This window comes from Ipomoea nil, unplaced genomic scaffold (genome assembly GCF_001879475.1).
Source record: "Ipomoea nil cultivar Tokyo-kokei standard unplaced genomic scaffold, Asagao_1.1 scaffold2283, whole genome shotgun sequence".
Taxonomy (NCBI): domain Eukaryota; kingdom Viridiplantae; phylum Streptophyta; class Magnoliopsida; order Solanales; family Convolvulaceae; genus Ipomoea; species Ipomoea nil.
Genome location: NW_017618711.1, coordinates 730,910 through 755,151, shown reverse-complemented (window position 1 = coordinate 755,151; position 24,242 = coordinate 730,910). Strand labels below are relative to the sequence as shown.

At 35.2% G+C, this 24,242-nt stretch overlaps 2 protein-coding genes across 3 annotated transcripts; both read left to right on the top strand.

Moving 5' to 3' along the window:
* Window positions 1-5,934: 5,934 nt before the first annotated feature.
* LOC109151250 (uncharacterized protein YuxK-like) lies at window positions 5,935-6,758 on the top strand. The gene is made up of 2 exons (XM_019299171.1): window positions 5,935-6,209; window positions 6,348-6,758. The coding sequence occupies exons 1-2, from the start codon at window positions 6,134-6,136 to the stop codon at window positions 6,602-6,604; spliced, it is 333 nt and encodes a 110-aa protein (XP_019154716.1). The 5' UTR covers window positions 5,935-6,133; the 3' UTR covers window positions 6,605-6,758.
* Window positions 6,759-15,870: 9,112 nt separating this feature from the next.
* LOC109151118 (cytochrome P450 CYP736A12-like) lies at window positions 15,871-18,881 on the top strand. Of its 2 annotated transcripts, none has more exons than XM_019299038.1 (2): window positions 15,871-16,603; window positions 18,010-18,881. In XM_019299038.1, exons 1-2 carry the CDS (start codon window positions 15,905-15,907, stop codon window positions 18,823-18,825), a joined length of 1,515 nt encoding a protein of 504 aa, XP_019154583.1. In that variant the 5' UTR covers window positions 15,871-15,904; the 3' UTR covers window positions 18,826-18,881. The 2 variants fall into 2 exon arrangements, with proteins under 2 accessions (XP_019154583.1, XP_019154582.1); XM_019299037.1 differs by having other exon boundaries at window positions 15,871-16,609; window positions 18,016-18,881.
* Window positions 18,882-24,242: the final 5,361 nt, after the last annotated feature.

Below are 24,242 nucleotides of genomic sequence, written 5' to 3'. Positions count from 1 at the left end.
CTCTTGGAAACATATTGTGATGTCCTAATACATTCAGGAAAAATATCTCAAAACACTTGCGGAAGATGTCATCTCCCCCGGAAAGACATCGTTTCCTTCCAAAATCCACATTTCGAAAGATATCGCTCCTTTCTGGAATTCTTTCTTAGCTTTCGAAAGAAGCTGGTTCCTTAGCTTCCAGTAGACATTCCCAAATACTTCCGGAAGGTACTGCTTCCATCCAAAAATCCTTCCAGGTAAATTTATCAACATTCTTGATAAATCAAAATATAAAAATCCTACCAAACATATATAAATAATATTCTCAACTTCACAACATTAGAATATTATTTATGCTTCCTGAACTTAGCGTAATTGGTTCGTCACCTCTTAAAGGTCATGACTAGAGGCAACAGTATCAGAGCATGACTCACGATTTACTTTCGCAGTGACTCTCAGAGCGAGGCCGGTGGACTTAGAATCATGAGTTAAAAGAAAAGAAATCATAATTTTCTTATCCGCGGAAAACAAACCGATATAATAATGGAGTACTGATGAAATTCTAAGAAAAAGGCACCAAATTTCTTGATGTTTGATAAACTATGAATTTTGAACTTTATGTAATATTTAATGTTTGATTATTATGTTTTATGTGAGTTATGACTTATGTATCAATTTATTTTATCCTCCACCAGTTTATGTAATATTTTCTTATCCTCCACCAGTTTGATGTTTGATAAACTATGAACTTTGAACTTTATGTAATATTTAATGTTTGATTATTATGTTTTATGTGAGTTATGACTTATGTATCAATTTATTTTAATTAATGAGATGTTTGATGAACAATTTTTTTTTTTTTAAAAAGGGGTTTCGGCGGGGGCCCGCCAAGCCCGGCGAGCCACTGGCGGGGCGGTCCGGGCCTATCAAATCCAGGCCCGTTTAGGAGAGGGTTTTTTAGCCGGCCCCGTTTAGACCCGCGGCCCGTCGGTCTTTGACCCGCCCCGCCCCGCCAGCCCGTATTGACAGCACTATTTAGCGCACACAAACAATTTTAAGTGTACAAAATTATTAAGCAAGAATAAACTCAGTATGAGAGTAAATGCATATCAGTAAATGAGATAGAGATTTATGATGGTTTGAGGATTGTATAGTTTCTCTAATCCATTCTTCTTCTTCTTTTTTTTTTTTTTTTTTTTTTTTCTTACTAGGAGGAAATTTACTAGTAATCTTGTCACCATACAAATTACAAGTAAATCCAAACTCGTGTTTTGATCACTTTTAAAATGACCTAAGAGTATACATATAATAATAATAATAATAATAATAATAATAATAATAATAATAATAATAATAATAATAATAATAATAATTGTTTTAATAATAATTTTTTAAAAATATATAGATGTGTTATGGGGAAATCATTCTCAAAAACGCTAAGCGAAAATATTGTAAATTGCAATGTTTGTATTTTCAGTGGTTTGGAACAAATTGTTGCTTCAAACTCTTGAATAACCATAACACTTTCTTTAGCATTTTGATCTTTGGGTTACATCATATTTACCAATCGTCCAATATCTTTGGGTTACATTATTATTAAAATTTTTAAATTTTTACTACATTTAAATTCCTTAAATTAGGAATTTCTTTATCCAAAATAATTTACTCAACAATAATGGTTGAACTAAATGAACACGGAGCAAAACACCTAAAGAACTGGTACTGATTCATTCATTGATCTTGTATATATGTGCATTCATTAAATATATTAGAACCCTTTGCAACAAAAATACTTGGTTATTATTTAAAAAAAGTTTAGTAACAATTATAATGAATCTCCTATATTATATTGTATTCATATACTATGAATTACATATTTAAATAAACAAATTAGACATTAAATTACTTATGTTGAACTTCTCATATATAATCTTACATTGATATACTTTCAAATATTTATTTAATTATATACATTCGGTATAAAAAAATGACCGTCAAATTATTAAATCAAATGAATAGTTCAGATTGTTCAGATTTTAATTTTTTCTTGATATTTCCTAATTTATCCTTAATTATATTATTATCCGATCCGTTAAATTTTCCATTAAGTACCGTTAATTCACCATTAGTCTAATTCTAATATTAAAGTCTAATATAAAATTATAACTACAACATTAATCTAATTCTAATATTAAAGTCTTAATAGAACTCTAACCACAAATCCTACTGTCGGAATCAACTCAAACAATATTAGTATATTTAATATTTTATGCTTTAATTTTTATTTTCTTTCCCTTATGTCCCGTATTTGGTTTCAACCATACCCATACAATTATTTTATTGAAAATTATAATCAATCTTGAATATATTATCTTGCATTTGTAAACTTAGAATTAACAATTTAAACATGCAAATTCAACATTCAATTATCTATGCATGAACAATTCCAATATAATCTTGCCTTGATATACTTTAAAATACTTATTTAAAAAAAACATTGGGCATTATCTCAATTGCGCAATGCGCGTAAAAAACTAGTATATATAATAAAGATCAAATGCGGAGGAGGTCTCCAGGTAAAACATTCGATTTAATCATAGTCATTGATCGTGCCAAAATCAACCATCTAGAATGAACATAAATTTAAGGGAAAATGGCACTTTTTCCCCCTATGTTATATACTTATAGCACTTTTTCCCCCTCAATTATTTATGTAAGCACATTAGCCCCCTCAATTATTTTAAAAGTGGTGATTTTCCCCCCTAATATATTAAATTGACATTTCTACCCTTAAAGTAAACATTTTATTTATTTTACTTCTCCAACAAATTATTGCGTATATGTAGCGATTACCACGGTTCGGTTCGAACTGAACCAGACACTACAGCAATCGAATTAAAAGTTTTCAGTTATGATTCAGATCTAGAACCCAATATTTGGATTTCAATTTATTAAATTTAAGAATAAAAAAAAAAAAACTGGATCATGAATCGGCGGTTCCGGATCCCATTCGCGATTTTGAACTGTCTATATTTTAAAATTTTATTTTTTATTTTAAAATAGTTTAAATTCAACAATAAATGTATTTTATTTTTTCAGTTCGGAACATGAACCGGCCATTCCAGTTCGCGATTTTAATAAACTCTAAATATCGCGTTTTGATTATAAATTGTAATTGAAATATTTTGGTTTGGTTACTATAGTATCTGGTTTGAACCAAATTATAGTAATAATTTATTGGAGAATAAAAATAAATGAAATATTTATTTTAAGGGTAAATATGTCCATTTAACATTTCAGGGGGGAAAAAGAGCCACTTAAATAATTGAGGGGGAAAAAGTGCTATAAGTATATAACATAGGGGGAAAATGTGCCATTTTCCCTAAATTTTAAAAAAAAAAATAATAATAATAAGGTGGCATTATGGTAATTTTTTGTATTGTTGAAAGTTTAAGGTGCGTATTTTCAAAGCTTAAGATGCGTCATTTTTACACTTAAGGTGGTCATTTTAACACTTTAATTGCGTTAATTCTACACTTGAAAACTTAAGGTGCGTTATTGTTGAATGTTTAGTGTGTACTTTCAAAGCTTAAGGTGTGTCATTTTAACATTTAAGGTTCACCATTTTAACACTTAAGGTTCACCATTTTAACACTTAAGGTGCGTCATTTTAACACTTAAAGTGCGTCAGTTTTACACTTAAGGTGATTCATTTTAACACTTAAGGTGCGTCATTTTAACACTTAAGATGCGTCATTTTAACAGTGAAGGTGCGTCATTTTAACACTTAAGGTGCATCATTGTAACACTTAAATTAGCTTTTGTACTCTCAAAGAACCACGTTTTATTTTTTTAAATTTTCATTGAATCGAATCGTTGATCTAAATTTGATCAACAACTCACATCTCACCCTATATTTCACCTGAGAGACTCTTTGCACTATATATATATATATATATATATATATATATATATATATATATATAAGTCTATTTACTCTACTCAAGATTTGTTCAAAAATTCTTGGCATGAATAACATCAACATCATCATTGTTGTTATTGTTGTTATTATTATTGTTGTTATTGTTATTATCATTATTATTACCATAACGATGATAAATTATGAAATATGAATAACATGGCATGACCCAAAAATGTGAATTCGCTTCCAATGTGTCGGCCAAAAGGGACCTCCAATTTAGTGTCGGCCAAAAGAGAACCTCCAATTTAGTGTCGGCCAAAAGAGAACCTCCAATTTAGTGTCAGCCACTAAGATTCGCTCCTTCATTATGAAATGTGAATAAAATGGCATGACCCAAAAATGTGATTTTCACATCTCCTACATAATTGGCTGCCACATTTCATAGAAGTAAAAATAAAAATAATGAACAATAATTATGTTTGGCTGCTTTCAAAAATAATTAAGTTTGGCTCTTCCAATTACACCAGACAATGCAAGTGGACACCATACAAGAATTTGAGTTTTTGACTGATATGAGCGAATTTCTTGATTTAATGATACAAATGGACAACTTTTAAAACTTGGACAAAAGAATGTAAAAACTTATTTGAGATTTGAGCTTGTGGTAAAAATTAAAATGCAAGTTCTAAATGAGTTTGTTAATTTTTAGAAATTATGTTTTCTTTTTTCAATTTAAATATGAGAAAACTTGCGTTTGTAATCTGCTTGGTTTCCGGCAAGAACAGGTAGACGAAGAGTCAGTGGCGGAGCCACAGTGGGAGCAGCTGCTCCCACTCCCCCACCCCATATATATTGTATATAGGAAAAAGGGTCAAATTGGCCTCCTAATTCGACCGGATAGTGCAATTGGGTGCTCTAACTAAAAAAAGCTCCATTAAGATCGCCTAAACCTGTAAAATTATTCAATTAAGTCCAAAGTGGCTTGTTTAACACGTTAACTCTTCACCTAGGCCCATCTACTATTACGGAGTGTTCAATTCCCACCACGAACTAAATTAAAGTCTAATCAGCCACACTTACCAGTTAAATTTTTTTTATTGACCTTTTTTTACAGGTTGCAAACAGGTTGCCTATTCAATTATTAAAAAAATAAATAAATAAAAATAAAACAAATAAAAAATGTATGATTGTCGGCCATATAGAAGCCTTCTTCGTTGCTGACAGATGAGCCTTGCAGCGTGTAGAACGCAGTGTCCCGGCTCTCTTCGTCGGATGACGTCATCGCCAGTGGGGAATTTATATCGAGCGGCGGCGGCTTGCTCAATGGCGAGAGTGGCTGCAGGCCAGGGCTCGGCCTATACCGATCGGATTTTAAGTTCCTGTAAGGCGAGCGGTTTGCCCAGTTGTTCTCACTTACCGGAAGGCCCGGCTCGACCGTTCCGATGTACAAAAAATTCGCCGGCGGCGGCATTCTTGATTTCTCGTTGATTCTCCGGGAACTGCGGTTGACTAGCTTCTAGGTTTCGTCCCGGTGTTTCCGGCGATGCTTGTAGATGTAAAACGCCAACACAGAAAACATTCCCAGCGTGACAATCCCGACAGAAATCGCAATGGCCATTTTCTTGACCGGCCGGGATTGCTGCGGCAAAACCGGGTTCGACTGCACCGATGAACGGTTGGGCTGAACCGATGCGGACGGGCTCTGATTAGGCTTTTCCAGGAAGAATGGCGGGTCTGGGGTAGATAATGCGGGACTTTTCGGCGGAGTTAATTCTAGCATTAGTCCTCCGACAATCATGATTTTCCATAATTGGTCCTCGACTTTCAATTTGGACAATTTAGACACTTGACTATCAAAAAGTTTTCAATGTTGATCCTTCCGTCCCAAGCTAGTTAAGTAGACGTTAAAATGAGGGCTAAAACGGTCTTTTAACATGCTCTTCGTATAATACGCCCTTCTCCTCCATATACACCATTAAAATCAAAATAACTCCTTTTTCTATTAACCCGTAGGCCGTAGCCATGGCTGACATCTTCCTTCTCCTCCATCCATGAAAATCTGTACGTGTACTCATGTAGTTCAATAGTTGACTCAAAGGAATACCGTGATGATGATGAGAAGAGGTTTGCGGACATTGACATCGCTGAGAGGGAGCTTCAGCTTCGTTTCCACGCCGCTGATTTACCGTAGCTTCTCCACGAAGTCGTCGTCGATGTCTTCACCGGTGTCCAATGCCTGATATGATTCCGACTATACTTCAACCTGGCGTTGTCGTTTATGATGGCGTTTGCCATCTCTATCACAAAGGTATGAAGTGGGTGATTCGGGCAAACAAGGATAGAAAAATTAAGTTTTGTTGCCTTCATTCAAAAGCTGTTGAACCATACATGAGTCTATGTGGTATTGATCAAAATGATGTTCTTCGTTGCTTCTTGTTTATTGAAGGCCCAGGTCTATACTATCAAGGCTCTAGTGCTGCACTGAAGGTTTTGTCCCACCTGCTATTGCCTTACTCTATCCTAAGCACTTTCATGATTATCCCCCCACCTTTAAGGAATGATGTCTATGACTATATTACAAAGAGACGCTATCACTGGTTTGGAAAAGATGATGACTGCTTGGTCCTGCAGGAGAAAGAGTTGCTAGAGCGTTTCATTGACGCAGAAGAATTTCTGAACGTCGCCAATCAGATTCTTGAATAGCACAAGATAATGAGGCTTGTTTGTTTGTTTTTTTTTTTCCTAAAACTGTTAAATTAGCTCACAGTTTTGCAATTAGAAAGCCTCATAGTTCATCCACAGACTAGAAGACATCTTGTTAGCCTTGTTTCCACATTTTGGCCACATCATTATTATTACTTCCGAATGGATTCGCCCGATTACCGAATACAACCCGATTGTACTGAACTATACCTCCGGCACCACCTCTGCTCCCAAGGGGGTGGTTCATTGCCATAGATAAATCTTCATTATCTCCTTGGATTCCCTAATAGAATGGTCCATTCCGAAAATGGGGGTATTTTGATTTTTCTAAAAATTAAGGAGTTGGAGAGTAGAGCGTGCGACCGTAGCGGCAGGCTGGAGCAGAGGAGACGGAGGCAGCGGCCTGGAGCAGAGGAGAACAGTCGTGACTTGCGTGGAGGACGACAGTGGTGGACTCTCGTGGGCTAGTGCCGGTGGGCGGTGGTGGGTGAAAGACCGACAGTGGTTCTTCGGCTTCTTCGCAGCTTGCAGAGAGAAAGAGACGAGCAGTACTTCTACAATAGTCAATTAGGGTTGGGGTATTTTAATTTAAATCGCGTATATGGAGGACAATGACGATGTATTATACGCAGAGCATTTTAAAAGACTATTTTAGTCTTCATGTTAACGTCTACTTAACCAGTTTGGGACGGAAGGACCAATATTAGAAATATTTTGATAGTTAAGTGTCTAAATTGTCCGAATTAAAAGACAATGACCCATTGTGAAAAATCATGACAGCCGGAGGACCAATGCTGGAATTAACTCCTTTCCGGCGGAAAGAAGTCAGAGCCTTACGGCAGTGCCGCTGGAAGCAGTGGCTGATGCAAAACTCTTCTTTTGTGTTTTTCTTCGCTTCCGGTGGATTCCACGACCGCCAACAGCGACACAACAAGAAGAAACAAGTTCATGCGAAGATGATGAGCTCTCATTGTTCGCTTCTTGTGTTGTTCTTTCTACCTGTAAAATTCATCTATGGCTTTTGTTCCAGAAAATGCTTACCGACGTAGAGGGAGAAAGAACACAGCAAAAGAAACTTGTTTGTGGACGACATTGCGGCTGAAATTCCTTTTTTTTTTCTTTAATAATTGAATAGGCAACCGGTTAGCAACCTACAAAAAACGTCAATCGAACAAATTTGGTTGGTAAGTGTGGCTGATTAGACTTTAATTTAGTTCGTGGTAGGAATTGAGCGTAGTAGATGTGCCTATTTGACACTTCTTCCTAAATTTTATTTTATATATATATATATATATATATATATATATATATATATATATATATATATATATATATATATATGTATGTATGTATGTATGTATGTATGTATGTATGTATGTATGTATGTATGTATGTATGTATGTATATGTATATGTATATGTACATGTACATGTACATATACATATACATATACATAGTATGTATGTATGTATGTATATGTATATGTATATGTATATGTACATGTACATGTACATATACATATACATATACATATACATATACATATACATATATATATATATATATATATATATATATATATATATATATATATATATATATAATAAAAATAGAAAAATAGTTACAGGGGTTTCCTCCAGCACATACTACGCCGCTGATCACCAACCACCACCACAGAGCTTCGCCGGAAGAAGCTGCTACGCCGGAGGGTACTGCAGGTCAACGAACGAGAGAGGAATTCACTGATCTGTTGTTATTGGTGGCTCGCCGTTGCTGTTTAGCTACCGGGGAAGGAGGTCACTGGTAGGAGCTGCTGCGGGTGGTCGGAGAACCAATCGCCATCAACGCCGGAGGAAGCTCGCCGAGGATTCGATTCATCCATCGCCGCTGTCCGCCAGAACTGGCATGGCCATTAACGCCGACGAGAGAATAGGTCGCCGGATCTGCTATTAAAGTCGTCCCAACCACCCGTCCACCATAGATGCTTCGCTGCTGTTGAACGGGCTATGTTTTTTTATTATTATTTTTTATATATAATATATATTTTTTAATAAATAACTATACACGGTCGAGTCACTTGTAGCACCTATTCAAGCCTTCTTGATATGGTGTCAGCTCGACAAGAGGGATGGAAATCCAAAACTCTTTCTCTAGCCGGGAGAGTAGTTTTTGCCAAATCAGTCTTTAATGCCATTCCAGTGTATACCATGCAGACCACAACCCTTCCGAAAGGACTTTGCGCTGAAATCGAAAAAAGGATAAGGAAGTTCATTTGGGGAAGCAATGGACGGATGGAGGCAATAAAATGAGTCTCGCAAACTTGGATTTGATTACAACGGCAAAAAAAAAAAATGTGAGGTCTAGGGCTTAGGAAACTTCACGACATGAACTTGGCATGCATGGTTAAGTTGGCAGGAGACTCAGAACATAAAATCAAAGCATGTGGGCTCGAACTCTTATGACCAAATATGAAAGGGCTCTCCCAATCGCACCTATCGGGTAGAAGGAACACTTCGAACGTCTGGCGCGACAACTGTGCTACGAAAGTTTTTCTGGAGAAAGGCTTAACCCACATCGTCTATAATGGCGAATCCACAAGATTCTGGATGGACGCGTGGCTCACCACACAACCTCTTTATGAGCAGCTGTTGGTCCCCTTAAGTTTCCCCAATCTATACGCGTTGTGGTGGACTAATGGGACAGTGAACGTGGGTGGAAATGGGAAAAGCTAGAGAGACCTTTGCCTCAAGAAACCATTGAGAGGCTGGCAGGATTCATATTGTCCGGTGATAACAGGTGCGATGTTGTGGGTTGGGGGCCTGACGAGAAAGGCGAATTCTCGGTGAAGTCAGCGTACAAGTTGATTACAAACGAGGAAGGCAATAACATGGATGGGGAATGGAACAGAATCTGGAACCTACAAGTGCCAGCCAAGATATGCATGTTCTTTTAGCTAGTGAAACACGAGAAAATCCTAACGAATTTCTAACGTGCTAGACGTAAACTCACTTCTAACGACTCTTGTTTTCGATGTGCAAGGCAACGGGAAGACCTTAATCACCTTTTTAGAAGATGTCCGGCAGCGCGAAGTGTCTGGGAGTTGACTCTAAACAGACAAAAGGCGGCTGCGATAACCAACCTGGACTGGAAGGATTGGCTCTCGTTGAATCTTCACGGAGATAAGCGGAAAGGCTTCGACGAAGGGTGGGCTGAACGCTTTGGGATCAGACTTTGGTGGCTGTGGCGATGGGTGAACGATGAGGTCTTCAACAATCAATCTCTGCCGATGAATCAAAAACTGGAGTGGCTGAAGAGGTATGAAACTGAGGTCACGAGAGCTTTTGCGAAGCGCAGAGGGCCTTCAAGGGGTATTTCATCGATCGTGGAAACCCAAGTCGCGTGGACGAAATCGGCGAATGGATTCCTAAAACTCAACGTGGACGGGTGTTGTAAAGGAAACGGTATGGCAGGTTGTGGCGGCATTCTTCATGACAGGCAAGGAACCTGGCGCAGGGGATTTACATATAAAATGTGCAGATGCTCAGTGGATGAAGCCGAAGCTTGGGCCGTCATTCAAGGTCTACGCATGGCTAAAGATACGGTGCGACTAAAATCATAGTGGAGTGTGACTCCAAGACCATTGTGGAGAGTCTTCAGAGAGAAAAAGAGGGACAAGCCCAACGATGTAACATTGCGAGGAAATGCGTCATGCAGGCCGCAAATTTTAATGAGGTGACTTACGCGCATGTTTACAGGGAACAAAACAAAATCGCGGATCGCTTGGCTTCGGACGCCATTGCTCATCATACTAGAGTACGCATCCTGGAGGAGCCTCCGCCTGACATCGTGGAGTTGATTCACCAGGACATGGTTGGAGCATTATCAACAAGAAGAGTTCATCAAGTCCTTCGACAAGGAAACGGTGGAAGCTAATGCTTTTGGGTGTCCCCCTTTCTTTGTCCAATTTAAAAGAAAATGTCTTTCTAGATTTTTAATCAGACCACACTTACCGGATTCTTTAATTTCCTATTTCTCTTTTTTTTTTCTCTCTCATCTCTCTTCAAGTTAGTTTTCAAAGTATTATTATTACCACTGTACCACCCGGCCACCACCACAACTTCAAAAAAAAAAAAAAATGCAATTTCTTAACAACACACCACACCACATCACACCACCATGTATCATCATCATCATGTGTCCCTCATTCTTCCAAGACAAAGTCTGCGCCAAACACCACCACATTTTTTCTTGTTTTTCTCTTATTCATGCAATTGCCTATTTTCTTCTTCTTCTTTTTTTCCTTGTATAAATAGGCTCATGTAATAGCATTACAATCATCCCAACATTACAACAATTGTCCTTTTATTACATTTACCTCCTTTTTCTCCTCATTGTAATATCTTCTCAATTTAGCAATATCCTAATTTGTCATTTATTTTTATATTTTTCATATTATTTAACTTCTTTATAATTCTCAATTTTCAATTATTCGCTTAATTTTGTATTAGTCTATTATATTCATAACAAGTGGTATCAGATCCCAGTTTAATTAAGAATTATTCCCGAAAATGTTGACTGTTACCAAGTTTGATATTGAGAATTTCAACGGAAAAATTAGCTTTTCTACCTGGAAGGTTCAGATGGAAGTCGTTCTAACCCAGAACGGTTTAAAAAAAGCGCTAGATGGGAAGAAAAAAAAACCAACTGTAATGACGGATGAAGATTGGGAGATTTCGATGACAAGGCACATTCAACCATTCAATTGTGCTTGTTTAAAGAGGTTCTGCGTGAGGTGGTAAGTGAGAAAACAACGTCAGATTTATGGTCCAAGTTGAATTCACTTTACATGGCCAAATCTCTGGTGGACAAGTTGCGTCTGAATGAGCGATTATACACAATCCATATGACGGAAGATACTTCTATTAAATCTCACTTGGATGAATTCAATTCTATTTTATTGCACTTGAAGAATATTGATGTCATAATTAAAGATGAGGATCGTGTTGTTTTATTTTATTTAGGGAGAGAGACAAGTAATAAAACAACACGATCCTCATCTTTAATTATGACATCAATATTCTCCAAGTGCAATAAAATAGAATTGAATTCATCCAGGTGAGATTTAATAGAAGTATCTTCCGTCATATGGATTGTGTACAATCGCTCATTCAGATGCAGCTTGTCCACCAGAGATTTGGCCATGTAAAGTGAATCCAACTTGGACCATAAATCTGACATTGTTTTCTCACTTACCACCTCACGCAGAACCTCTTTAGACAAGCACAATTGAACGGTTGAACGTGCCTTGTCATTGAAATCTTCCCAATCTTCATCCATCATTACAATTGGTTTTTTCTTCTTCCCATCTAGCGCTTTCTTTAAACCGTTCTATGTTAGAACGACTTCCATATGAACCTTCCAGATAGAAAAACTAATTTTTCCATTAAACTTCTCAATATCGAACTTGGTAGCAGTACAGTCGACATCTTAAAATAATATATTTTCAATTAAACCGCTTTGATATCACTTGTTAGAAATATAGCGAATTAATACGAAAGTGAATAATCGAAATTGAGAATTATAGAAGTAAAAAATAAATAAAGGGAATAGGACAAGACTACTTTGGGACAAAATTTGGTAATAAAATAAAAATATATTAATAGGCCAATATTGCAATATATAAGCAAGAGGTAATAAAAATAGATGAATGTAATAAGATGTGTGTGTGTGTGAGTGTCTGAAATGTAAGAAACAACATGCATTTATACTATTACTATTCTAACAATAATGAGGACTTTGAGATGTTGCTTGGGGATGAGAAGATTCCGGTGAAGCCATGCAAAGGATTTGAACCACAATTTTTCTAATAAATCTCCTCCACATATGGGTTTGGTAATCCCTGTTCACAATCCTTGTATTATTGTTAAACAACTTTTGTAGTGATTCGGTATGGCATGCATTCCCTTTCCACGCACGTTTAAAAAACCATTTCTAGTTTAAACCTTAGACCAATTAACATCAACCGGAGGTTTTTGCAAAAAAAAAAAAAAAAAAAAAAAAAAAAAAAAAAACATATGAATTGAAATAACATGCCTAGCTAGTAGAATTGCTCTTCTCGTACTTGCTTGGTGCGCATGCATGAAAATATGTTAGATCGAGTCAAATTTTAAAAAATTATTTTAGGACTTAAACCTATTATGAGAATTTAAGGTTTGAGCATAAGCATGAGCATGTATGCATGTCTTGTTTAGATTCAAGCTTGAATCTACAATAGGTATGATTTGGTCTAAGTTTAAAGGCCTATTTAAAAAATAAAAAAAAGTTCACATCAAACATTTGGGAATAATAGAAAAAATTGAGAGTATATATGTGAGATGTTTTTTAGGGGCCGTTTGGTTCACAAAATGTTAAATTACTTTAGGAAATGTTAGATTACCTTAGGGAATGTTAGATTGCTGAGAATGTTAGATTACTGAGAATGTTAGATTCTTGTGTTTGGTTAAAATTGAGGTATGTAATATATTCATGTTTGGTTTAGGGTTATCTTTTATATATATATATATATATATATATATATATATATATATATATATATATATATATATATATATATATATATATATATATATATATATATATATAGATTAGCGCTCAAATGCGGCAGTGGCTTTAGGTGCGGCGGTGCGGCTATATCAGCATCGTCCATTTTGCTTAATCTAACGGCAGCGGCTAATTTCTGAAGATTTAAAGATTTAAGCACGTCCTGATAAGTGGGGGGTGTTATGGTAATTGTAGTGGTCATTTATATTGGTCGCTTGTCAGAATACACCAACAGTGTTAACAAAAGACACCAATAGTGTTAGGAAAAAGCACCACAATGAAATGCATAAATACACCAAAAAACACACAACACACTCAAAAAATACACCATATAACTCACCACCCCAACGGTGTATTTTTGAACACTGTGTGGTGCTTTTATTCATACCTAATGGTGCGTTCTGGTGATGCATATCTAATTTGTGACATGTTTTTTTGGTGTGCATTTTCTAACATGGATGATGTATATTTGTATAACTATTAGTGCACCCGCACTGACCGCATGGGAAGGCGCGGACGCACCTAAACTTGGCACCAACACGAATCCTCAAATACACCACAGTAAGGTTAATAATGCACCAATAACGAACATAAAACACACAACACTATGATTTGATCTATTCAGGTGCCCAATGACGACTTTAACCTTGCAGTTCGCGTAGTGTGAGAACGTGCGCGAAAATATCGGAAAAGCCTGGATGAATGTGATTCGTTGAATTTATCTAATCTAATGGCCTATATTTAACCACAGCGCCGCACCTAAGCGCACTGCCGCACTTGAACCTTCCTACTTATATATATAGGGAAAATGGCACTTTTTACCCCTGAGTTATATACTTATAGCACTTTTTTCCCCTCAATTATTTAGGTAAGCACATTAGCCCCCTCAATTATTCTAAAAGTGGTGTTTCCCCCCCCCCCCACCCCCCCTGATATATTAAATTGACATTTATACCCTTAAAGTAAACATTTTATTTATTTTACTACTCCAACAAATTATTACGTATACATAGGGATGACCACGGTTCGATTTGAATTGAACCGGATACTAAAGCAATCGAATTAATAGTTTACGGTTATAATTCAGATCTAGAACCTAATATTTAAATGCCAATTTATTAAAATTATCTATCAAAAAAATTGAATCTTGAACCATGAACCGGCGGTTCCGGATCTGATTCGCGATTTTGAACCGTCTTTATTTTAAAATTTTATTTTTTATTTTAAAATAGTCTAAATTCAATAATAAATGTATTTTATTTTTTCAATTCGGAACATTAACCGTCCGTTCCGGTTCACGATTTTAATAAACTCTAAATATCGAATTTCGATTCTAAATTGTAATTGAAATATTTCTGTTTGGTTGCTATAGTGTTTGTTAGTTTTGAACCAAATTATGGTCATAATTTATTGGAGAAAAAAAAATAAATTAAATATTTAGTTTAAGGGTAAATATGTCCATTTAACATTTCAAGGGAAAAACAGCCACTTCAATAATTTAGGGGGAAAAAATGCTATTGGTATATAACTCAGGGGAAAAAGTGTCATTTTCCCATATATATATATATATATATATATATATATATATATAGAATAAGGCTCATATGCGGCAGTGGCTTTAGGTGCGGCGGTGCGGTCATATCAGCGTCGTCCATTCTGCTTAATCTAACGGCAGCGGCTAATTTCTTAAGATTTAAAGATTTAAGCGCGTTCTGGTAAGTGGGGGGTGTTATGGTAATTGTAGTGGTTATTTATATCAGTCGCTTGTCAGTATACACCAACAATGTTAACAAAAGACACCAATAGTGTTAGGAAAAAGCACCACAATGAAATGCACAAATACACCAAAAAACACACAACACACCCAAAAAATACACCATATAACTCACCACCCCAATGGTGTATTCTGAACACTGTGTGATGCTTTTAGTCATACCTAGTGGTGCGTTCTGGTGATGCGTATCTAATTTGTGCATATTTTTTTGGTGTGCATTTTCTAACATGGATGGTGTATATTTGTATAACTATTAGTGCGGTCGCACTGACCGCTCGAGAAGGCACCAACACAAATTCTCAAGTACACCACAGTAAGGTTAATAATGCACCAATAATGAACATAAAACACAACACTATGATTTGATATATTCTGGTGCCCAATGACGATTTTAACCTTGCAGTTCGCGTACTGTGAGAACGCGCGTGAAAATATCGGAAAAGCCTTGATGAATGTGATTCGTTGAATTTATCTAATCTAATGGCCTACAATTAACCGCACCGCCGCACCTAAGTGCACAGCCGCACTTGAACCTTCCTCTATATATATATATATATATATATATATATATATATATATATATATATATATAAAAGCTAACATAAAATATACATCTTCAAATAATTAGAATTAAAATAGCAAAATTTATAAATATCTAAGGTTATCTTACATAACCTTAAAAAAAAAATGAAAGGAATCACATTCTCTTCAAACTCCTATGCCTAAGGAATGTCCATTTCCTAGTTTCTCTCAAAAAATATGAACCAAACATAGGAATGTAAACTGGAGAATGTCACATTCCCTTGGTTATGTTGTACAACCTGAACCAAACTCCTCTTAGGGTAGCTTCCTATATATATTGAAGTATATAGGATTACTCTTCTCCTCCTCACAGCACAATTGCACCTAAGAGAAAATCATTGATAATGGCTTCTACGAGTATTTGTTTAGCACTTGTTTCTATCTTCATTGCAACCCTATTGTGGTTGTTCCGTTACCGGAGGGCTATAGCGTCGTCGAAAAGTCGCCGGAAACTTCCACCGGGGCCACGTGGGATTCCCATCATCGGAAACCTCCACATGCTAGGCACCCTCCCGCACCGGTCCCTAAACGAGCTATCCAAAAAATACGGCCCCATAATGTTCTTGAAGCTGGGTAACGTCCCAACGGTGGTGATCTCCTCGCCCTCCGCCGCCGAGCTCATCCTGAAAACCCACGACGCCGTCTTTGCCAGTCGGCCGAAGAGCGACGTTGTGGACAACACCACCAACGGCTCTAAGGGCATTGGGTTCGCACCGTACGGTCCTCTGTGGCGCGACAACAAGAAATTCGTAACCCAAGAGCTTCTCACGGCGGCGAAGATCGAGTCCTTTGCGGCGATGCGAAAGGCGGAGATTGAGGCATTGGTGAAGTCAATAAGGGCGGCCGCGGAGGGCCGGGAGGCGGTGGATCTTACTAGTGAGGTGGGGAAGTTGATTGAGAACGTTACGTACAAAATGCTGTTTGGGTGTAGTGATAACAGTGATAGGCGACATGATGACTTCAAGTGTATCGTTGAAGAGATCGTGTCTTTGGAGGGAGCTTTCAATATTGTAGACTACATTCCCATTCTAAAGCCCTTTGATCTCCAGGTAAACAATCAAGGAAAAATGACACTTTTTTCCTTAGCTTTTTTTCTTTCTGAATTATTCATACACTTAAATTATCTCTTTATTAAAAGTGGTCATTTTCTCCTATTTTTATTAAATAGGCATTTAGACCCTAAGGACAAAATAGGTATTTTATTTATTTTTCTTTTCCAACAAGTTATTGCTTATGTTATCCTTATCCCTATAAATGTCTCTCTCTTATAAATGGGTTCCACTTTCACATCATCAAATTTGTAATTTCTCCACAATTTTTTCTACATCCCTGCAAATCTCTCTCACCACACCTTCAAAAATAGGTCTCACTTTTATACTATATATTATAAATATAATAATATAATAATATAATAATAAAATAATAAAATAATAATAATTTCAAAAAAAAAAAAAAAAAAAAACTTATATGGCGCGGCAGCTTTTTAGCAGCAAAAGCTGTCTTAGCAAATTTGCTAGCCACGTGGAGGTACAAACAAAATAAATGCTCAAAAGAGTAAAAAAAAAACAATTTGCAAATATTATAATATAATTATTATTGTATTTTATTAAGTCTTAATTATGTTATTAGAATTAGTTTAAAATCATAATTACAGTATTTGTAAATAGTGTTTTCTTTTTTACATTTATTTTGATTCAATATACAAGCAATAATTTATTGGAGAAGGAAAGTGACTTGCAATACCTAGCTATTTTGCTCTTATTTTTAACAATCCAAAAGTCCATTTAATAGAAATTGAAAAAAAAAACTAAAAAAAAAAAAAAACATCACTTTCAAAATAATTGAGGGGCTAATGTGAATATATGAATAATTCAGTGAAGAAAAACCCTAAAATCATAGGGAAATTCCATTCGCCCCACCTATTTTGCTATTGGCACTATCTATATAATAGGTCAAATAACTTTATAGGTGGTGCAAATAACAAAGTGCTATTTGACCACCATTAATAAATGTGGTCAAAAAGTAATATTTATTATTATTTTAAAAAAAATCAACATATTAAAAAGAGAGAGAGAGAGAGATCTGTCACCTTCTCCGGTGAGAAGGCGACATTTCATTGTTTTTTTTTTTAATTTTAATGAATTAAATTTTAAATTAATTAATTATTACTTAAATCTAATAAATGCAGTTTTACTAAGGTGGTGCAAATAGCATTTTGACCACCCATTAGACTATTTGCACCACCTATGTATTTATTATAAGTTACCACCTTTTTATACTTTTAATGTACTTTATACCTCATTTTAGTCAAAGGGTGGTGCAAATAGCAACACCCAAATCATATAATTCAGGGGGAAATGTGTTATTTCCAAAAAAGTAATGTTTCTAGATTTAAATTATCATATAACATGAATTATTTTTCCCTAATTCAGCTATACAAAATTGTTACATGCAGGGGTTAAACAAGAGAATTAAAGCAGTTGGAAAATCTATTGACAAGTTATTTGCAGAAATTATCAAGGAACATGAAGAAGATACAAAAAAAGGCATCCCAAAAAGCAATAAGAACATTGTAGATATAATGCTATCATCTCACAAACTCGACTTGGTAAGCATTAAACCACTTCTCTTGGACATGATAGTAGGATCTGTGGATACCTCATGGACATGGATCGTGTGGACTTTAGCAGAAATCATGAGGCATCCCAGAGTGATGAAACGTCTCCAACAAGAGTTGGAGACTAAAGTGGGACTGAATCGAATGGTGGAGGAGAAAGACTTGCCCAACTTGGAGTACTTAGAGATGGTGATCAAGGAAAGCTTCAGGCTCCATCCAGTCGCAACGCTACTCCTTCCTCGAGAGTCGATGGAGGATATCGAATTAGACGGCCACTTCATACCCAAAAAAACACGGGTTTTAATAAACTGTTGGGCGATTGGGCACGACCCTGACTTTTGGTCCGACAATAATAATGTGGAGGAGTTTGTTCCGGAGAGATTTATGAACAAGAACATAGATCTTCGAGGACATGATTTTCACCTACTTCCATTTGGATATGGGAGGAGGGCATGCCCAGGAGTGAATTTGGGGTTGATTATCGTTAAATTGATTGTTGGTCAGTTGATTCATTGCTTTAATTGGGAGCTGCCAAATGAAATGTCACATAGTGAGTTGAACATGTCTGAGAAATATGGTTTGGCATCTCCGAAAGCCGACCACTTGGTTGTTGTTCCCTCTCATCGCTTGTTTTCTCAATTAGCTTAAGTATATATATTCTCAAGACATATATACAATAAGTAATTTGGTTTCTCATAATTATAATAATAGTAGTAGTGGTAAAATGTATGATGTTAATTAAACCAGGCTTGATATATATAAAATGATTGATTTTCTTTATTGAGTACTACTGATGACTCAATTACAATAAAATGATTGATTATAAATGAAAACATTGTTGGTTCCGGTAGGGTCGAAAGAGAGTCTAGAGGGGGGTGAATAGACTCTAATCGATTTTTCAAGTCACTCCTTTTGGAGCTATGCATAGCGGAAGTATTGTTTTGTCTTAGGTGTACTTTGCACACTTTTGGTTATGAAAATTTAGCGTTTGCTCGATATGTTATGCAATGCATGAAAGAAATAAAAAAATAAAAAAAATAGGGGTCTACAATCTAAGACAGTTTGGTATCATCAAAATCTAAATACACTTGTTCCTAACAAACATTGAAAGAGCAAATTTCACTTTTAGCTAGCCATGGACTATTGTAGTGATATTATCACATTGGGTTTTATTCTTTTCATTTTGTCACATTACATCATTGACTTTTATTTGCTTGTCACATTTAGTCCTCATTTTAAAATTTTGTCATTTCACCATTTAATAATGAGGGCAAACACGTAATTTTATTATTCAAATCTCTTACCCCAACATTTAACGCCTCCCTCTCTCTTGTAAATTTTTTTTAATTGAATGATGAAAGTTTATGTTAGCCATGTTTATTAAATGGTAAAATAAAAAAATTTTAAAATGATGACTAAATGTGACATGCAAATAAAACTCAAGGATATAATGTGACAAAATTAAAGAGCGGGACTAATGTGATAATGTCATAATAATTGATGACTAAAAGGGGATTTAATTTGCTCAAGTTGAAATGTAGATAAGTTTATTAAGAGGGAAATAAGGTGCAAAGACTTATGTTAGGTAGATACGTTTAAGAGTGGAATAAGGTGCAAAGACTTTTATATTAGTTATTACTAGTGTAAAACATAGTATAGTAGTGATGAAAGACTTATAATTATATTAGTTATTACTAGTGTAAAATATAGTATAGTACTGATGAATAACTTATAATAGGTATGGTAGGTGATGGTTTTACAAGATCGGGTAGAAAATATAAACCAACCAATTAGGCATTTAATTCTTAAGAGTGGAATAAGGTGCAAAGACTTTTATATTAGTTATTACTAGTGTAAAACATAGTATAGTAGTGATGAAAAACTTATAATTATATTAGTTATTACTAGTGTAAAATATAGTATAGTAGTGATGAGTAACTTATAATAGGTATGGTAGGTGATGGTTTTACAAGATCGGGTAGAAAATATAAACCAACCAATTAGGCATTTAATTCTTAAGAGTGGAATAAGGTGCAAAGACTTTTATATTAGTTATTACTAGTGTAAAACATAGTATAGTAGTGATGAAAAACTTATAATTATATTAGTTATTACTAGTGTAAAATATAGTATAGTAGTGATGAGTAACTTATAATAGGTATGGTAGGTGATGGTTTTACAAGATCGTGTAGAAAATATAAACCAACCAATTAGGCATTTACCTCTAGCCTTTAAGGCATGTTACTTGGGGGATTCAAACTCCAGGTATTGTAGTTGGGAGGAAAAAAAAAAAAAAAAAAAAAAACCACTGGACTAATTGTTATATTTGTGACTAGATGACGTTAGAATAAGGTAAAGAACCTATTTATAGTGTTGCACCCCATGAAACAAGTGGTTGTTAACTTGTTATGCCTCAATCAACACATTAAACGATTGAATGGTTGTCATGCCTCGATCAACCCCGTCGACTCACTTGTGGTCACCACAAAGTCGCCACTCCACACCCTTCTCCTTAGCTATTTTTTACTGTTCAGGAATTTGAGTCTAGGTGGTTGTACGTGTCTCTCTCTTTTTGTTAATTTCGTCTTAACTGGCACTATGCAATCTGTTCTGGCTTAACTTGAACTATGCAATCTTTTAGGCCTCCTTTGGACCAATTGTCATTCAACCAATACCCCATCGCTCCATCATGAGTTTAAGAGATTGGACTCAACACAAGAGTAATTATTGCAAACAAAAGTACATTTTTAATATACTAAGGAGTAAGGATACATTATATTTATAACATTCGTAAGGTACAATTTTTAAAAGTATATTTTTAATATATTAAGGGTATATTATTTTATATAATATACCTTCAGTACAAAAATAATGTACTTTTAATATATTAAAAATGTACATGATATTCATGGTCCACACAATTATATGGATCATGGTCCACACAATAATTTGCCCAACATAAACCTGGTATAAAATATAAATAGGACGGATAAAAATAATAATATCAATTGAGCATTGTGCCCAAATAATATTCACAATTGGACTACAAATAATTAAATAAAGTCAACCCAACCAGGGTCTAATAAGCCCAAGTTAGACTAGGCATTTAACTCTATCCCTTAAGACAAGCTACTTAAGGGATTCGAACCCAGATGTTGTGATTGGGAAGGTAGAGAAGAAATCATCATTAAAGTATATAATTCATGTCCTGATTTAATTTCAATTTTGATTTTATAACTATTGGGTGTTGTTAATTTCAATTCATAACTTTAAAAATTGATAATTTAATACCTTAATTATTTAATTTTTAAAAAATTTTAGTCAGTTCAATCAAATTACCGTCCAATTCTCACCCAAAATTTTTAATTCACTTTATTTTCTTTACTCACAAAGGCAATATTGTCTTTCTAATAAAATAGAGTAAGTACATAATGTGACAACGCATTCAGTTTGGAAAATTTAGAGGGGATTATGGCTTCTAGATTTCGGTACGCCACCAATTCTGAAGTGCCTTCAACTTTTTCTTAAAAGCAATAATAAATTATTCAGAAACTCATTTATTTATTTTTTTCAATTTGGTTTACGTGATTGCAAGAACACTTGCACTGCTTATTAATTTCCTATTGGGCTATTCCAGTATAACTATCCTTTGTGGTTTATTGGGGCTATTAACACAGTTCGAGCTTTAAATTTGGCTTAGAGTAATGGTGGTGGTTTTTGGATGATTTCAATAGACATGTAGATTTTTATTTTTATTTTCTGTTTCGGTGAATTGATGCCACTTTTTTTGTTTTTTTGGTCATAATCATAGCTTGTACTCATTTGTACATGGTGTTTTAGCTTATATTATGTACAATGAATTGTTGGATATCTCGTTGCTGAAACCCAATAATAATTTTAAAATATAATGATTATTATTTTCTGTAGAAAAAGCGAAGGAAAGATGAATAGATTGGCTTTGTGTTTGGTGTAGGGTTTTTAGCAAGAGTCAAGCGATCCACCATTTCCTTAAAACCTTATTTGCTACCTCCCACAAGTGCTAGGAGCGTTGTAACCTGTAACCTAGGCTTCCCATGATAAAACTTGCTACGATTTAGTGTTTGAGCACCCAAACAAAGAATCCGGTGAACTAGAGCAAGATTATGAAAACAGTATGGCTAAGAAAGGAGTAGAAGCAACACCACTTTGCACCCAAAGGTGCCGGCGTACACAAGATTAGGCTTGAGCCAAGCCTTTTCAATCTAATCTCATTTTGGAATTAGATTTACATCCCTGCTCGCAAGAGAAAACCTCTATGCTATACAATTCATTAAGTTTAAAAAGAGTTCTTGTATAAATAGTGAGGCAAATCCTCTTCCCAAACCAATGTGGGACAAAAGCTCACTTTTTCTCTTGATTTTTCCAATTCAATGGGTCTACTTTGAGAATCAATATCTCATTCACCCATTATCCGTTTTGAGCGTACAATATATCAATCTCTTCGTCTCACTACGAAGAACCCGAATCCACTTTGGCCCGACCCAAATCGGAAGTGGACCCGACTGATAATTGTACCACAAAATAGCCACTTAACATGCCATTTTATATCATTTTAAGCTATTTTTTCCAACATGAATAATATAACATGATATGACTTAAATTCATAACTTTATTTTTTACAATATTTTGACCTGCTACATCAAAGAAATTGCACAGTGGATTAAAAAACTTGTCGCAATACCAAAGTCAAAATTGTTTTTGGACTCAATCAATAATGGAACAACAGCCTTGGGATAATTCATGAATCAACAAAGTTACATGTGATGAAGATGCTGCATGTGATGTACCTGCGACCAAAAAAAATAATAATAATAATAATAATAATAATAATAATAAACAATAAAAAAAAATAAAAAAAAAAGAGAGAAAATGCTCGAGTCACTACCCTCCAAATTCTCAGTGGCCGCCGACATATATTTAAATTGGTTTCCATTTTATTCATTTAGCATGAAATTCTGTGGGCAATTCGAATAATATATGTTAGAGCATTCGCAATAGGCGTGAATTTTGAGTAGTTTTTGCAGAAGTGAGAAAAAAAAAAATAAAAATAACGCGCCCTGTTGGGCTCTCTTAGTATGCATAATGTGCACCAGGAGCAGTTTCACTAATTTGGTGGGATCCACACATCTGACATCTGACGAAAACCAAGATTTTCTTGCAAGGCTGAAAAGAATTAAATTACTCTCTCTTCTTCCTCTCTCTTTTTTCACATAGGATTACATTTCCTCAAAAAACAACCCAAAAGTCTCTATTCGGAATGCTGTTATTAGATTCGGGAATAAAATTGCTCTCCTTGTGTTTCAAGAATCCGTTCTCTATGCTTTTATTCTAGGTATGAGTGAGATTGAAATGATTAAAACAATAATAATAATGGAGCATATTGAAGGGTCAATGAAATTAGAGTGCATGATATTGGCTCAAGTAGTCTATTACATTTATCTAACTCTTATCGCTTAAATATAATGTTTAATTTAAGTTGAAATTTTTAATGGTTTAGATGGTGAACTTCTCCCATTGTAGTATTATCATTGGGTGCTTGAAGAGCTAATGGAGTGATAGACCACTTCAACCGCTCTTCCAAGCGGCGTAGTCTTATAAGGCAGATCAAAACATTTTGATAATTCTATACAATATTTCTTTTTGGTTGAACCAATTGAAATTATCAAAATATCATCACCCTCCTTATATTTAAAATCAAAAGATTTTGATTTTGTACACAACTCAATTAGTCATTCAACTTAAAATAACTTAATAGTTTTGCTTTGTTAGTTGTGCATTTGAGGGCTTGTGAGAGCCATGTCCCGCACCAAGTCTCTCGGGCATATGCATAATAGAAGTATTCAATGCCCCCGGGGCATAGTATAGTTGGTTCGCCATCTGGTTTAAAGGTCATGACTAGAGGCAATAATGTGGGATTCAAATTTCACTAGATATATTTATGGAAAAGACCCAAGGATGATGAAAAGTCTGAATTGGATCCTTATGTGCACATGAAGAGTTGAAGACTAAATCTATTTGATGAACTG

Bases quoted from the DNA above. Each gene is read 5' to 3' on its own strand.
- LOC109151118 (XM_019299038.1), top strand. From the start codon at position 15,905: ATGGCTTCTACGAGTATTTGTTTAGCACTTGTTTCTATCTTCATTGCA. The intron at 16,604-18,009 runs CTCCAGGTAAAC...CAAAATTGTTAC, and splicing joins CCATTCTAAAGCCCTTTGAT to ATGCAGGGGTTAAACAAGAG.
- LOC109151250 (XM_019299171.1), top strand. From the start codon at position 6,134: ATGCCTGATATGATTCCGACTATACTTCAACCTGGCGTTGTCGTTTAT. The intron at 6,210-6,347 runs GTATGAAGTGGG...TGTTTATTGAAG, and splicing joins TTGCCATCTCTATCACAAAG to GCCCAGGTCTATACTATCAA.